General features: G+C 42.5%; 1 protein-coding gene across 2 annotated transcripts in view; it reads right to left on the reverse strand.

Annotated features, from left to right (window-relative positions):
- The window catches only part of LOC122744540 (L-gulonolactone oxidase), a 52,434-nt gene that overhangs the window by 5,356 nt on the left and 29,415 nt on the right, over positions 1 to 17,663 (reverse strand). Inside the window, exons 7-10 of one of the 2 annotated variants that reach the window (XM_043990075.1) lie at positions 17,182 to 17,289; positions 15,156 to 15,232; positions 9,855 to 10,004; positions 7,863 to 8,027 (exon numbers count right to left, since the gene is read on the reverse strand). In XM_043990075.1, coding sequence (XP_043846010.1) covers positions 7,863 to 8,027; positions 9,855 to 10,004; positions 15,156 to 15,232; positions 17,182 to 17,289 — 500 coding nt within the window. The remainder of the gene's footprint in view (positions 1 to 7,862; positions 8,028 to 9,854; positions 10,005 to 15,155; positions 15,233 to 17,181; positions 17,290 to 17,663) is intronic. The other variant, XM_043990076.1, reaches the window with a different exon arrangement.

Genomic DNA, 17,663 nt, shown 5'->3' on the forward strand with positions numbered 1-17,663 from the left:
TGGAAGTCAAGGGCATAAACAAGCTTCAAGAACATGAGTATATACAAGAGATAAACAAAATGAATACAAAGATAGGATATGGTTGGTTGGTTGGTTGGTCAATTGGTTGTTGTCCTTCAGTATTAAAGAGGACCAAAATGACATCATGATGTTAGAGACATGGTACAGTGTGTCTGTGGTTGATCAGACTAATATGAGCTGAGAAGACTTTGCCACAGGTTGGGCACAAATAATCCACAAGAACATCTGGAGTGGAGATGATTAAATTTGTGCATCTCACATTTCTTTAGAGCTGCTGAAATCCTGCTCCACTCATGGAGTACAGAGCTTTCCTTGATACCAGCATACCATGCTGACAGTCCTTTGTCAATGTCTCCCATGTCATGTAATCTATTCCAAAGTTCTTCAGAGAGACCTTGAGAGTATCCTTGTATCACTTCTTCTAACCTCCATGTGAGTGCTTACCTTGTGTGAGTTTTCCTTAAAATAGTCTTTTAAACAAATGTATAGGGGCAGCTAGATGGCGCAGTGGATAGAGCACCGGCCCTGGAGTCAGGAGTACCTGAGTTCAAATCCGACCTCAGACACTTGACACTTACTAGCTGTGTGACCCTGGGCAAGTCACTTAACCCCAACTGCCTCACTAAAAAAAAATTAAAAATACATTTTAAACAAATGTACAATTGTCATTTGAAACAACATGGCCAGCCCACTGGAGTTGTGCTCTTTGCAGTAGAGTTTGAACGCTTGGCAGTTTAGCTCAAGAAAGGACCTTCGTGTTCAGTGCCTTATCTTGCCAGGTGATCTTCAGAATCTTCCTAAGACAATTAAAATGGAAGTGATTTAGTTTCCTGGCATGGCACTAGTATATCGTTCAAGTTTCACAGGCATACAATGATGAGGTCAGCAATGGCTCTGTAGACCTTCAGTTTGGTTGGCAGTTTAATGCCTCTTCTCTCCCACATTTTCCTTTAGAGCCTCTAAAATTCTGAGCTGGCTCTGGCAAAGCATCTGTCAACCTCATCATCTGTGTGTACATCCCTGGAAAGCATAATACCAAGATGAGTGAACTTATCCACAGCATTCAACATTTCTCCATTTTCTGTAACCTACGGTTCCATGTATGGATGGTGTGGTGCTGGCTGGTAGAGATCCTGTGTTTTCTTGGTGTTAATTGTTAAGGCAAAATTAGCACAAGCAGCAGAGAATCAATCCCTTTTTTGTTGCATCTCAATCTCAGAGGATGTATTAAGTGCACAATCATTTGTGAACAACAACAACAACAAAAAATCCTGGACCAACTCTCCCTCCACTTTAGTCTTGGCTTGTAGCTTTTTCAAGTTTAATAATTGACTGTCAATGTGGTAGTTGACCTTGATGCCATTTTCATCCATCTTCATTGAAAGCATCTGATAACATTATAGAAAACATCATGCTAAAAATCACACACAGACCTGCTTCACTCCACTGGTGACTAGAAAAGCATAAGAGCATCACCCATTATCCAAGACTCAGAAAGCATGCTTTTATGAAACCGACATACAATACTGATGAACTTCTCCAGGCAACCAAATTTTGACATAATTTCCCATAAGCCCTCATAACTGACAGTATCAAAGGCTTTGGTCAGATTTACAAATGTGTACAGATGCCTGTTCTGCTCCTGGCATTTTTTCTGGAGTTGTCAGGCAGCAAACACCATATTGACCATTCCTTGGCTGTTTTTGAAGCCACCATGGGCTCTCAGGTGGATGACCATCTTCTAGATGGAGGATCAGCCTATTAAGGAGGACTCTGGCAAGAATCTTGCCAGCAATCACTAAGAGAGAGACCCCCTCCATGATTGTCACAGGACAATCTATTTCCTTTACCTTTATAGAGATGGACAATGGAAACATCCTTGAACTCCTAGGGAATAACCTCCTCTTGCTGCATAAGTGGAAAGATTCCAGTCAGCTTTTTGTATGAGCAGTGGACCCCTTGCCTTATAAATTTCAGCTGGAATGGAATCAGCACTAGGTGATTTGCCACATGAGGGTAGCCCAATGGCATTTAAAACTCTTCTTCAGTTGGAAGTTCAGCCAGAGACGGATTGACTTCAACTTGAGTTATTGATTGATTGATTATTGAGAACACTATGGAATTGAGCATTGATTGATTGATTATTGAGAACACTATGGAATTGAGCATTGATTGATTGATTATTGAGAACACTATGGAAGTGTTCAACCCATTTCTCCAAGATCATGTGTCCTTATCACTAATCAAAGTGGCTCCATCAGCACTGAGTAGTTGAGATGTAGCTTAGGTCTTTGGCCAATAAATAGCCTTCAGGGCATCATAAAAGCACCTCAACATAGAACTGAATTTCATCTTCTTTCTTACTGAGCCAAGAATTCTGATATCTCTAAGGTTCACTTGCACTTTTACTTTTGATGGAGTTAAATGCTGTTTTCTTAGAGATGAAGGAGCTATGCTACTGTATAAACCAGTGGGCATCTCATTTTTTGTTTATCAGTTTCTGAATTTCCCCATCTTTTTCCTCAAACAATCTTGATGTTTCTAAGTGCTCTGGCCCAGACGAGTAAATGTAATGCTATCCACCAAATCTCTGAAAGCTACTCACTTCTTTTCTTTCTGCTCCACTGTTGTCAACAGTGTGTTAGTTCAATTTTCCCTCCAAGTTAACAACAAATTGTTCTGCTTAGAGAAGCACTCTAATTTGTTGACATTAAGTTTTCTAGTAGTCATCTTGCCACTTGGACTTTTGTTGAACGTAAATATTTAGCTGGGAAAGGATAAGTCTATGATCAGTCCAGTATTCTATGCCATACATTGCCTTTGTCACTCTCACTTTTTGCCTCTTCTCCTTACCATGACATAGTCTATCAAATTCCAATGTTTGCTAAAAGGGTGCATCCATGAAGTTTTATTGCGTTTAGGTAAACAGAAGACAATTTTGGTGATGAGAAGGTCATGAGATGTACAAATCTTCAATAGTAAGTGACCATTGCTATTTGTGACTCCATTCCTCCCCAGGATTCTCTGCCATGTCTGGTAGTCTATACCTACTCTGTCATTAAAGTCACCCCAGAATTATAAGCTTGTTGGCACTCTGATAATGAGTCTTCAGGTCTTCATAAAATCGTGGATCATACACACTGAGGATGGGGGCATAGCACTTTCCTGTAAGTGGCAATTGCATTGTCAGAGCCTCTAATTCACTCCTTTTGGTAGGTATACAAGCTTGTTGATTAGATTAGTTTGATTGCAAAACTTATGCCAGCTTCATGGCGCTCCCATTCACTGCAGTGACTCAAAAACCCCAACTCTGGCCTTGGTAAGCTCTTCATTTGCCAGCCTTGTTTCACTCAGGGCTGCCTATCTAAATGCAATACCTGCTTAGTTCTCTCACAAGAACTGTTTGGTCTTTTAGGTCTACTGGATTTTGGATCGTCCACAGTAGTGCATATGCCATGTATTGATGCTGAGTGGAATCATCTTTGCAAAAGTTTAGTACATTTTTTGGTGTGTTTTTTCAACCACAAAGTGGGATCCCCACCTATTGCATTAAGCAGGTCAGAGCTTGGTGAAGGAGACAATTTTAGGACACCTTTCCAGCTCCTTCCTCACACGAGGAGGTAAGCAGTACAGTCCTTCAAAAAGGCTTCTCAGATACCTAGGGGGCTATCAAATCCCCCTGCTGCTCCAATCCAGTGGCCTAGGCTACTTATATGCAGGGTTGTGACTATAGCTCCCAGTGTAGCCACACCTGTTGCTTTGTCCTTTGCCTGTAGTCACAGGACTCAAGTGGGTAAAAATGCTAAAAATGTTATGGGTGATGTCTTTTGACTTGTGAATAAGTATATAAAATTGGATTTCTGCAGAGCAGAGTTCCTTGAAGTCATCAGCCTCGTCCTCTCTTCCAGAGTCATCAAAGTCCGGTGCTGAGACAAAAGGCAAGACCCAGATACAGTGGATGACTTTGGGGGTTTTGATGTCTAACCAAACTCTACAGCACCTGCTTCAGTTGCCTTTGGGGCCATTGGAACAAATTGCTCTCATCCACCCATTCTACTGGGGAAAGTCTTCACATGGTTGGGGCAGACACCCCCCTTAAGTCACCAAAGGGTTTGAGACCCTTTGGTTACCCTCAACCTGGTTTAGCCCATCTGCCCAAATGGTTTACTAGGGTGTGGCTGCCATGCATGCTAAGCTTCTTAGGGCCACAGGTGAGAGTTGGGTGAATCAGGTGGCTACCAAAGGTGGGTGAGCAACCCTGAAAAGGGCTCAGCAGCCCTCACTCCACAGGTACTAGTCTTCCCAGAACATACCCTACACGGTAATATGGACTAGCAAGTGACAAGTCAGGAAAAGTTTCTTAAAGCAAGTGGCAATCGAGCTGAGTCTTGAAAGGATTGTAAGATGCGGATCACATTTCAGGAAAGAGAGATGGCAGGAACACAGGCAGGCGCAGAAGCAAGCATAATATGTGCAGAACAGTAATTACGCCAGTACAGTTGGAACAGAGATTTTGAATTGGGGAGTAAAGTGTAAGAAGACTCAAAATGTAGGAAGGGGCCAAGTTGTGAAGAAAATGAAATGTCAAACAAGGATTATTTGAACCTAGAAGTAATAGGGAACCACTGGAGTTTGGGGACTGGTAACATGATCAGGCCTGAGCTTTAGAAAAATCACTTTACCAGCTGCATGGAAGATGGATTGGAGTGGAAAGAAATTTGAGGCAGGAGAACAAAGACATGTTTCCTAGCACATAGGAACAAAAGCTCCCTGGAGCTTAGCACAGTTCTTGGCACAGAATGGAGACTTAATAAATGTTTATGGACTTGATTTGAATTGGAGGTATCGATTGTAGATGGCCTTCTCACGGAGCTTAGTCATGAAAAGGGAAGAGAGGTATAGGATGTTAGCAGGGATGGACAGGTCAAATGAAGGCTTTTAGTGGGAAGGGGGAAGACACATGCATGCTTTTAGGCTGTGGAGGAGGAGCCAGGAAGGGAGTGACTGAAGATTAATGAGAGTAGTGAACACAGAGGGTTATAGGTCTGCTGGAGAAGATCAGATGGAATTGGGATCACTTGTGCATGTAGAGGGGCTATCTTTGGCAAGAAGAGCCAGCTCCTCATATAAGACAAGGGTGATGCAGAAACAGTTTCTGGAAAACATCTGAGTAATATGAGATGAGGAGGAGGGGGAAAAGAGAGAGTTCTCAGACAATGGCCTCAACTTCTTTAGGGAAATATAAGGCAATGGACGCTCAGCTAGGAGCGGGGAGGAGTTTGGAGGAGAGAGGAAAAGGTCTGGAAAAGCTGCTCTGATTTGGCTTAATGTGTCAATTAGGGAGGTATAAAAGGATTGCTTTGTCTAGGTGAGTGCCTAATTCAGATTATATAACATAATTTCTAAATGGATCCAATCAATATAGTTTCATGATTTTTTTCCAGCTTCATTCAGAAGTGCAATGAGTAGGAGCAAAGATGATGATGATGTTGGGAAAGATGTTGTGAGGGTAAAAACGACAAAATTTGGCACCAAATGGATATATATGGTGAAGAAGAGAGAGGAGCCTTGCACAGTTAGCAGCATTTGCATATTGGAGAGGGCAAATCATACCTAGGAGAAAGTATAAACTAAATATACCTTCATGACTCTTTTTTTTTAAGTAAAGGGGAGAGGGCAGTTAGGTAGCACAGTGGATGAAGCACCGGCCCTGTATTCAGGAGGACCTGAGTTCAAATCTGGCCTCAGACACTTGATACTTACTAGCTGTGTGACCCTGGGCAAGTCACTTAACTCTCACTGCCCTGCAAAAAAAAAAAAAAAAGAAAAAGGAAAAGAAAAGAAAAAAAGAAAAGTAAAGGGGAGATGGAGAAGGGGAACTGGTGGCAAGAAGAGAAGCTCACCTGGGTTGTGACTGTGGAGAAGAAAGTTGTCCATCAGTTATCCTATTGTAACTCATTCTTTTTGCTAAGTGCTAAACTCTGTTGGTTCTATGCTTCTAGCAAATGAGATAAGATGGATAAAGCACTTGGAACAGTTTAAAGTTTTATATAAGTACTAGTAATTGTGAAGTGGCTAGGTAGTGCAGTATAGAGAGTGCTGGACCTGCAGCCTGGAAGACCTGAGTTCAGATCTGGTCTTAGCCACTTACTAGTTTGCCCTGAGCAAGTCATTTAACTGCTGTCTGCTTCAGTTTCCTCATCTGTAAAATGAGGATCACAAGATCCCCCACCTCCTAGGGTTGTTGTGATAAATGGGAGATACCATTTATAAAGTGCTAAGCACAGTACCTGGCACACAGCAGGCACTAATTAAATGCATTTTTTTCTTTCCCCTTCTAAAGAACTACCAGTACTTTCAGTGCCCTCTAAATTAAGCACCCTAGGGAAAAGCCCCAGTCATCCAGCCCCACTTGAAGCTCTGTGGATGTGTGGATGTGTATGTGTGCATCTGGAAGTAGTTAAACACTCCTCTTGAGTTAGGAGGCTGTCTGTCAATGCTGCCTGTCTGAAGGATATCTCCATTGCTCCCATGTGAAGACTAAGTGCTCCTATGTCCATTGCTGTAACTCTGGGCTCTGTGCTATGGACCAGGGAGTAACAACCCTGCCTTTCATGTATCTTCGGGGCAACCAGAGGGAAAACCAGGACCATAAGGAGAGCTTTGGGTCCCAGAGCAGAGATGGTGGTTGGATGCCTTAAGGAGGAAAGAGATCCCACAGTTCTGAGAATGACAGACATTAGGAATTTGCATTTCTCAAGCTGCTTTCCCCTTTTAATCAAGGATCCTGAGACGGGGAATGGAAATTTCTCACTGTTGCCCCACTTTTTTTTTTTTATTCCACCATCACAAGATAGGGAACAAATGTTCTACCATTTATAAACCATGTGTGTATAGTGCACATCAAAAGACTGGGAGGGAAAGGGGAGGACTGGATGGGGGAGATGGTTGGAGACAACGGTCTCCATATGGGACTTTGGGGTCTAGTTTCCTTTCCAAGTATTTTTATATGTATGAGCACAACACGCTAAGTCTCTGAATTTATACATGCATTGAGAAATGAATGGAAAAAGTGGAATGCACCGTGGGATGGGGCCTCAGAGCTAGTTATAAACAACAGGCTCCATATTTTTATATTTTGAGCAACAGTTCACTTCATCACCTAAATTAAATTGGAATATGGCCAAAAAAGCTATTTCAGCAATGTGAGATCAGTCAGGAGAGAGCAACCTGTGCTCTTCCAGAGCAGGTGCCCCCTCGTGGCCAACTTGTATATTGCAACCTCTTAGGTTAGGGCTATTCCTTTAGAACAGGCTAGAGTGACAAAGGTGGGTGGTTCAAGCAGAAGGCCACCTGGTGGGCAATTCAGTCATTGCACTCAACTAACTAAAGGCACTCGTTGGGTAATTAAAAACACATTGTTTTTAGACATATTGTCTTCCTATAGACTAATGGGAGATAGCACACAACCAATTGCGTACACCCTTTGGCCCCACAATGCCACTTACCAGGCTTGTACCCCAAAGGGTTCAAAGAAAGAGAAAATTATTCATATGTATCAAAAAATTTCTAGAAGCTCTTGGTGGCAAAGAATTGGAAATTTTACAGTTTATCTACAGCTTGGAGCCTGCCATCCCCAGCCCTGGGGAAGAGGCGCATATAAGCCAATGGTTATTTATATATATAACGGTCTAAGCAAGCAGGGAAAGTAGACAGACTGGCAGCAATCTCCCTCCTCAGTTTCCTCATTTGTACAGTTCAGAAAAGTAAGGACTCCATTCCGGTCCCTCACCCCCACCATCTCAAATTGGGAGGCAGTGTGCAAATATGTGACCCTCTACCTGTATATGATGATGTTCATGTAGCAGCTGTCCCTCTGGAAACACGGACTAAGCAGGATGTTATCTCCCTTCACAAACCGCACTTCCACAGGGAAATGGGCCACCACGTTGGGATTGTTCTCCAGCATGGTCTTCAGCTCCCGCAAGGCCTCTCCTGTTTTTTCACTGTAGTCAGACCCCAGGGGAAGGAATAGGATGAGATCACAGTGTGTTAGTTTGACCCAAGGGCCTAGAGCTTCTGACTGTGGACCATGACAGCTGACCCCCATCTCTTTTACATTGCTACAGTACTGGTACCATCCTCAGATAGGGAGCCCATATGAACACAAGGTGAGGAAATGGAAGGAAAAGACTTAGAGAAAGGCAAGGTAAGCTGAGGGAAATGGAGCTGGCTTCAATACCAATTAACTAACGCACATCTATTAAGTACTAACTAGCTGTGTGACCCTGGGCAAGTCACTTCACCTTGTTTGCCTCAGTTTCTTCATCTGTCAAATGAGCTGGAGATGGAAATGGGGAACCACTCCAGTATCTTTGCCAAGGAAACTCCAAATGGAGTCACAGTCGGACACAACTAAAACTAATGAACAGTGTCTGTGTCAAGGCAATCTTGGGACTCCTGAGTTCTCTTCTCTCTCTTTTTAAAATTCTTTTCTTAACACCCGGATGTGGTAGGCCCCTAATTACTGTTTGTTAAATGATTGAGGCCACTCTACAGCCTTGAAAGCACATGTTTATAGCCCTTACAGATTGACATACTGTTTTCCTCATAACGGTAAGTAGGAAGTAGAGTTGCTCTCAATAAAGACTCCACCTGCTGTTTCTAATCACCATCCCTGAAGCATCAGGCAGGGTCCTAGCCATGCTGAACACCTGACAAGGCCTCAAAGCCCAAGCACAGCTGGGTGAGATGAAGTGGGCCCTTCCTTCCATGCCCCTTTAATTGAACCATTTGTCTAAACTCAGTTTGCCCTCTTCCCAGAGCGGGGAAAAAGAGACTGAGCAAGGGCAAGCTGCTCCAGCTCCTGCTACCTGAATCATTCTCACTATAATTCCCCATGACCTGGATCTGTCAGGTCAGCCCTTTGAACCACACCCCCCCTTTTTTTTTTTTTGTTCTTTTCCTCCAACTGTTATTCCTAATGTAAAAGTGAAAAAATGAGTGACCCATAATGCTTGTCAGTTGGATGTCAGTTGTAGTGGGGAAATGGGGAAGTCTGGATAAAAGCAGAAAACATGCTCAGCATTAGGAATAAGGCAAAGAATGGGGAAATGGCAAAAGAATTTCTCCTGTGGGTGATCACAAGTTTTTTTTCTCTCTCTTTCTTTCTTTTCTTTTTCTTTCTTTCTCCTTCCTTCTTTTCTTCCTTCCTCTCTCCCTCCCTTCCTTCCTTCCTCTATCCCTCCTTCTTTCCTTCCTTCCTTCCTCTATCCCTCCTTCTTTCCTTCCTTCCTTCCTCTATCCCTCCTTCTTTCCTTCCTTCCTTCCTTCCTTCCTTCCTTCCTTCCTTCCTTCCTTCCTTCCTTCCTTCCTTCCTTCCTTCCTTCCTTCCTTCCTCCTTCCTTCCTTCCTTCCTTCCTTCCTTCCTTCCTTCCGGTTCTTCTTCTATTTAGCCAGCTTAAAGTGATAAAAAGGGAATGTAAAAAGTTAGGGCAAGATTAAGAACCAAGAAACAATCAAAGAAATAATCCAGAGATAATTTTGCAAACCAAAGTCTGAAACTAGGAGGGAAGGGAAGGAGAGAGCATTCTGTGGGTACCACATTCATCATTTCTTGTTTTCTTTGCTGTTGTTTGCCCCAGGGATTTCCCCGATTTCCCTTTCTAGCCTTTTATCAGTGGGTGAGAATACTTAAGAGGGTCAGGCAGTATTCCTACCCACTGACATCCATCCTTGATGTCAATGCCTCTGCCCTGGGAAGCCTCCCGGTTTCTCAGGTATGCATAAAAAGCCTTGTTAGTGCTACTGAATGTAATGAAGAAGCACCATACATGGGAATGGCCCAGTCTTGGACATGCTGCTTAAAGCGGCACTCATAGTTGAAGATCTTGTAGCTGATATTACTGCTCTCCACCCTGCTGGTGAATAGAAGCCAGAAGAAAAAGCGATTGATCCAGTGCACGAGTCGGGGCAGGAAGGTGCTGGAAAGAAACAAGATGATCAGGATGCGTCACCATGAGACACGGTTACTGACATCCTACTACACTTACACAGCTTATCTTATGTGAGCCTCACTATAACACTGTGAGGGAGGTGCTGCCGGTGATCTTATTCCCATTCTACAGATGAGGAGACAGGCTCAGAGGGTTAAGGGAATTGCCCTTGGCCACGTGGCAGGAATATCTCAGAGGTAAAACTCAAACCCAAGTCCTCCCAACTCCTAAGTCTAGCACTCTATTCAATAAGCCACACTGCGTTTTGAGGTCTCCCAAAGGAACCAGGAGACCCCACAGCAGTAATCACCACTCTAAGGAAGGTGCTAATAGAACCAGAGGGCATATTTACACTCCATGGGGACAGGGTGCCCCTTGGATGCCTTCAGACAAAGTCTCCTGTCCTGTGATCTTCTCAAGTACTTTAGGGGAACTCATCACATTGGATCGCTTCCACTGTCTCTTCCCTAACATTTCCACATCACTGATACATACTGATAAATATATGTATATGTGTATTACATATGATATACATTGATATATCACATATTATATACACTGATATTTGTGTTATATATGATATACACTGATATATATCATATATGATATACAATTATATATATATACACTAATATGCAAAGAGGAAGAATTTTGTTGTTGCTCAGTTATGTCCAACTCTTTATGACCCCATTTGCGGTTTTCTTGGCAAAGATACTGGAGTGGTTTGCCATTCCCTTCGACAGCTCATTTTACATATAAGGAAACTGAGGCAAACAAGGTTAAATGACTTGCTCAGAGTCACATGACTAGTAAGTATATGAGGTCAAATTTGAACTCAGCACTTCATGACTACAGGCCCAGTGTTCTATCTACCTGCCATCTAGAAAATATAAATTCAGATATACAACAAATACTTTTGGTACCTATAATGAACTCAGCTTTGTACAAGTTGCTATGGTGGATCCAAAGAAGTAGATGGCATAGTCTTGGTCCCCTGGGAGCTTAGACACACACACACACACACACACACACACACACACACACACACACACACACCCCTCTACCTACATTTCCTTTCCATATTCCCTCCCACAATAAACCAATATTTTGTTGTGAGGGTATCAGCAAACTAATAAGGGATAGAGGAGCCTTCAACACAATGCTATAATTGCAAGACTACTCTGGGTAATCCCTCTTTCTGGGTATCACTTTGTTTTAGTTTTGTTTCAATAACTACTGGAATCTACTCACCTGTCTAGTAGTAACAGAGAGAGGCAGGGGATGGATGTGACAGATATAACAGAGGGAGAATGAATAAGACTTTCTAACCAAAGATGAAGGCACCTTTTACCATCTATGGTTGGTGTTATTTACTCCACAGGTAAATACCCCACAAGGTTGTTGTTCAGATAGAGAAAATTAACGGAGTCTCTGTGGACCCTCAGTTTCCTTATCTGTAAAACTAAGGGTCCTTCCATCTCTCAGTTTATGATTCTATAATCCCCCGCCCCAGTCCCAAACTATGAAAAGGCAAGTCTTTAACCCACCTTGTGCTCAGTTAGACTTTTTAAAAGAAACTTGGAGCCTTTTTGGGAGGTAGCAAAGAACTGGAAGCTAAGTTAAGCTCCCATTGATTGAGGAATCAGTAAATAAATTGTTGTACATGAATGTGATGGAACATCACTGTGCTGTTAAAAGGGGCCAACGTGGAGAATTCAGGGAAATAATCAATAATCAATACATTTATTAAGCATCTACTATGTGTCAGGTACTATGCTAAGTCTTGCTGAGCAAGACTTACATGAACTGATAGTAAAATCGGCAGAACCAGGAAAAAAATACATACATGATGATCGCAATAATATAAATGGAAAGACCAAAACTCCTAAACTGAACATTTTGTAATTACTAAGAGCAAACTTAGGGCAGCTAGGTAGCACAGTGGATAGAGCAACAGCCCTGGACTCAGGAGGACCTGAGTTCAAATCCAGCCTCAGACACTTGACACTTACTAGCTGTGTGACCCTGGCCAAGTCACTTAACCCCAATTGCCTCACCAAAAAAAAAAAAAAAAAGACCAAACTTGGCCTTTGAGCAGATTTGAAAAAATGTCCCTCTCTCCCTTTGCAGAAGTAGGGGACTAAGGGTATGTAGTATTGCATATACTCTCAGAACCAATTGTTTTTTAGGTTGGTTTTGCTGGAAATGCTTTGAAAATGAGTGTTAATTTAAATAAGAATTATTGATTATAATAATGTGTTGTTGATTATAAGTAATAATTAATATTCTATTACGATGTTGATTATAACCATAATTACTCATGTTAACATTAATTATTTAATTATAGGGGAAGGGATATATTTAGAAATGAAGGTGACTTTTTGAAGAATTATTAAATTTTACTTTTAATTTATGGAATAAAGCAAGCATTTTCATGATATAATATAATAAAGAAGATGACTGTACATGAAACTGCAAATCTATTATGCACAACTTGTTATTCCTTACAAAATTACCATGTAAATTTCTTTTTTTCTCCCCCCCCACTCCACCCTGACCCTAGAGATGGCTACCATTAGTCAAGTATGTAAATCTTCTGTACATACTTCTGTTTTATCAGTTCTTTCTCTATGAAATGAAGGTGATTTTAAAACCAAAAAGGTATCAGTTAAAATGAGATGAAATAAAAAGCACATTTCTGTCTTATTTAAGTGGGGGTGGGGAGTCTTGCTCTGGTAGAGTTAGTTGATTGAGGTTGGCAGACATAAAATGTGGGCTAGCTCCTAAGCAGACAGAAAGAAGGGCTCTGCAGAAGGTCTGCAGTCAGCAGAAAGGCAGTGACAGAAAAGCTGCAGCTTTGATTTAGGGCTTAATTTATTCCTTGGACGTTAAGTTCAATGACACAAACACATAAAGCTGTCCCATGGCTGGGAATGAAATTCGCGGTCATCAAGAAAGACTCTGATGTGGCATTTTCCAGACTCCTTTACGATCCATAATCTGAGCACCTAGGAGTGACCTCCATGTGAAAGGGAGCTGACTTTTAAATGCCCGTAATTTGTGAGTGGAAGGAAGAGCATTGTTGATTTTAGTTGGTGGCAGAAAGTAAGGCGATGGCTTCCACTTCCATTTGCTCCCTCCTAGAAATGTTTCATTCTTACTCAGGCTGGTTTACTCTGGGGCGAGGGTGGGGGTAGAAATGAAGCTGGGGGGCGGGGAGGGAACTTTCTCTCTCTAGTTCCACCCTATTCCTCCGAAGTTTTGCTAAGTGGGTCCTCAATATGATCTGCAGGCAGCGAGGTGGTAAAGTGGATAGAGCATCAGCCCTAGAGTCAGGACAAGCTGAGTGCAAAGACTAGCTGTGTAACCCTGGGTAAGTCACTTCACCTCTGTCTGCCTCATTTTTGCCATCTGAAACAATAGGGATAAAATAGCACCATCACCACCTTCCCCCTCCTAAGGTGGTTGTGAGCTACAAGGACCATATCAGGCCATTGCACTCAAACACATTTCTCTTGTCAAATGAAAAAATTTGTAAAGTGCTAGTACAGTGCCTGGAACAGAGTAGACAATAAATGCTTATTTCCTTCCTCTTTCCTCCTTTGTAAAATTACAGTGAAAGGAGATTATCATGAGTCAAGCCTCATTGTATGCTCCTAAAATACACAAATAGTAATAATGTATTATTTGAAATAATCCTGGGTTGAGGCAGCTAGGCAGCACAAAAGATAGAGCACTGGTCCTAGAGTCATGAAGATCTGAGTTCAAACCTAGCCTCACACACTTACTAGCTGTGTGACCCTGGGCAAGTCACTTAATTCTGTTTGCCTCAGTTTCCTCATTTGTAAAATGAGCTGGAGAAGGGAAATAGCAAACCACTCCTGCATCTTTACCAAGAAAACCCCAAAAGGGGTCACAAAAGAATTGGAAACAACCAAAACAACTGAACAATAACAACAAAGAGGTAGAGATAATTCTCCTGCCCCAATAACACAAGAGTTACAGGACCATTTTACAGATGAGGAAACTGAGTCCAAGAGGTGAGATGACTTGCCCAGTGTGACACAGCTAGTGTCTGGGGATAGGATTTGAACCTAGGCCTTCCTTTGATATCCTCCTTGCTGAGCTGCCAATCAGTAAAGACAGAACAGAAATAGTTGGAAAAGAAGCAAACCCCAAGTGGGGTAGAATCCAGTATGTTCTCTTCCTGCCTAGGATATTTTTCTCCACAATAAAAGATACAAACTGTTGTAAGATCTTATATGAAGAGCTGGAAGGCACCTTAAGTCAACTAAGCCAGTCCTCTCATTTTACAGATGGGGTGACTGAGGCCCAGAGAAGTTAAGTGACTTGCCCAAGGTCAAGTAGGTAAGGCCAGGATTTGAATGTGGGTTCTATGACTCCAAGTTGAGGGTTCTTTTCACTGCTCTGTACCTTCCTTCAGGTAATCTGACTGTGGAATTAGTGGTCACTCTTGCTAGATTTATGAATGAAGGAATGAAAAAGCATTTATTAAGAGTTTACTAAGAACTTAGGCAGTTAGGTGGCTCAATGGTGCTATGCCTGGAATCAAGAAGACCTGAGTTAAAATCTGACCTAAGACACTTACTAGGTTTGTGACCTTGGACAAGTCACTTAACCTGTTTGCCTGAACCAGCTGGAGAAGGAAATGGCAAACCACTCCAATATCTTTGCCAAGAGAATGCCATGGACTGTTGCCCATAGGTTGTTAATGCTGGGGATACAAATCCAAAAGCTAAAAGATACCTCCTTGAGAGAAGCTTGCATTCAAACTGGGGAAACACTTAGAAAGATAGACCAAGGAAGACACTTTGATCTTGAAAGTAAAGGTGAGTTTGGCTACTGGGAAGTTGATGGAGACACCCCACCCCATCCGAGAACAATGGCAGAGTAGATTTACTCTGGGTTCCATGGTTCTAGAACCAGACAGGGCTGGGCTGGGAACTGGGGAAGTTGGGAAGGAAGTTCTCTGAGTGGGTGGTTAGGCAGTTGCCATGGGATGAATAGGAGATGGCCAGAGAGGAGGGAGCAGGGTGAACCAGAGGTGGGGCTTTGAGAGCCTCTGTTCCTGGCGGGCAATGACAAACTCCCCAAACCAGCAATGAGCTCAAGTCCTACCTGACCCAGAGCAGAAACTCCAGCAGGTGGAATCCAATGGCATAGTCCCAAAACCAGCTGGCAGCCGAGGTGGGTGGCTATGGAAGCAGAATGGTTGGTGGTCAGGAAGGAGGCAGAGGAAGGGAATCTCCTGACCTGGGTGGCCCCATAGCCTAACAGTGAACAGACTTTGCCCATCTGCAAATGTGAGGGGAGGAAAGCTGCCGTGTGGTTTAGATGAAGACCTTTCCCTGATCCCCAGTCCAAGATGGCTGTGCTGTGGTTCTTCAGAACACGGGAAAGGGCCAAGGGGACAGACTGCTTCATGCCAAAGTTCTCCTCCTTTTCTTGTCTACCTGTCGCTTTTCTTTTACGTTTGGAAGATGGCTTGTACCTCTGCCGTGGAGGTGTCTCGGAGTGTCTGCTCCATCTCTCTGCAGATCACTTTTGTTTCTTTATGAACCCCAAATCTTTTTTGTTTGTTTATTTTTTTTTCAGGGCAATGAGAGTTAAGTGATTTGCCCAGGGTCACACAGCTAGTAAGTGTCAAGTGTCGGAGGCCAGATTTGAACTCATGTCCTCCTGAATCTAGGGCTGGTGCTTTATCCACTGTGCCACCTAGCTACTCCCTGAACCCCAGATCTTCACCTCAACCCAAGACTCCCTAGCATCCTTCAAAGCAAAGTCAAGCGCTGATTCCTGTACTACAAAGCTCCTCCAGTGTAGGGTGAATTTCTTTTTTGCCTCTATATCCCCAACACTTACCAGTGCTTGGCACACAGTAAGTGCTTAATAATTGCAATCCCTCTTCTCCTTCCCTCTTCTCTCCAGGTGCTAGTACTCTTCCCCCTGAAATAACTTTATATTTACTTTGGGCATCTAAGTGGCACAGTGGATAGAATGCTAGGCCTGTAGTCAGGAAGACCTGAGTTCAAATCCAGTCTCAGACATTGACCAGCTGTATGACCCTCACAAGTCACCCAACCTCTGTCTGCCTCAGTTTCCACATCTATAAAATGGGGGATCATAATAGCATCTACCTCTGAAGGTTTTTCTAAGGATCAAATGACATCACAATTGTAAAGTGCTTGGCATGGAATAAGTGCTAAATGAATGATAGTTATTATTATTGTTATTAGAGATTTAGCCAGTATTCAATGGATGCTGGATTTGGGAATGTTGAAGACAATCTAGCCTCAAACACTTAGCTGCGTTACCCTGGGCAAGTCACTTACTGTCTTTCTACCTTAGTTTCTTCATCTGTGAAATAGGGATAATAGCATCTTTTCACAGAGTTAGTGTGCAGCTCAAATGAGATAACACATGTAAAGTGCTCTCTCTACAAACAGATGCTAGCTGTTATTGTTATTATTACTACCATCATTATTATAGATCTTGTATTTATTTATTTGTATATATGTTGCTTTCCTTGAATAGAATATAAATTCATTTGAGGGCAGAGACTAGTATTTCCTTTTTGCCCCTCTAGTCTTGGTGCCTGCCACAGCACTTGGCATAGGATACGTGCTCAATAAATGCTTATTGAATGAATGCCTGTGTTCAGTAGCAGGATTTTGAGGAAACGGGGACCCTTTAAGTTTAAGTGACTTGCCAAAAGTCATTCAGGTCATCAATATCAGAGATGGGAGTCAGTTTCCCTGACTCTGAAGCCAACCTTCTTTCTACAGAGCCATAGTGACTTCTATTAAGTCCATAGATAGACTATGATCCATGTTGATGGAGGGAGTTTTCCACACTAGGAATATCCCCACACCAATGAAATCACAGATCCTGCCTGTGTTTTCATATTGCAAATCATAAAATTCATGACAAGAGTCACTTTATTTGGTTTGTTGTTGTTGTTTGTTTGTTTGTTTTTGTGGGGCAGTGAGGGTTAAGTGACTTGCCCAGGGTCACACAGATAGTGTCAAGTGTCTGAGGCCAAATTTGAACTCAGGTCCTCCTGAATCCAGGGCCAGTGCTTTATCTACTGTGCCACCTAGCTGCCCCCTAAGAGTCACTTTAAAAAAATGAAGTGTACAGGTACCTTGTTGGTGTGGTCCTGGTAGATGACACTGACATTCTCACTGTGGGGAAACCAAAGGAAGCGGAAATATTCCGATTTCTTGAGATGGTTGTCTAAATTGTCAAGGACCTAGCAAGAGATGAAGGAAAGAAAGGTAAGAGTATGGTTTAATCTGGTGGCTTCTGGAATAGGATGCTGGAAGTCACAGGGCTCTATTGGTGCCCCACTTTCTCCCTATTTGCAAAAGAAAGTCGTATGAGGATAAAAAAGATGATACAATTTAACCTGATTATAAACATTCTTATTATGTCCATCTTGATAGACTACTTGTTAATGATGGGCCCTCCAAACTAATTGCCTAAAATCAATCACTGACCAACCAAAAAGCATCAATTAAGCACTTATAATGTTCCAGGCACAGTGCTAATGCTAAGGATACAAACACTCCCTATCCTTAAATTGTTCACATTCTAAAGGGAGACACAACATGCACATAAATAGAA

This window comes from Dromiciops gliroides, chromosome 2 (assembly GCF_019393635.1).
Source record: "Dromiciops gliroides isolate mDroGli1 chromosome 2, mDroGli1.pri, whole genome shotgun sequence".
In the NCBI taxonomy this organism is placed as follows: domain Eukaryota; kingdom Metazoa; phylum Chordata; class Mammalia; order Microbiotheria; family Microbiotheriidae; genus Dromiciops; species Dromiciops gliroides.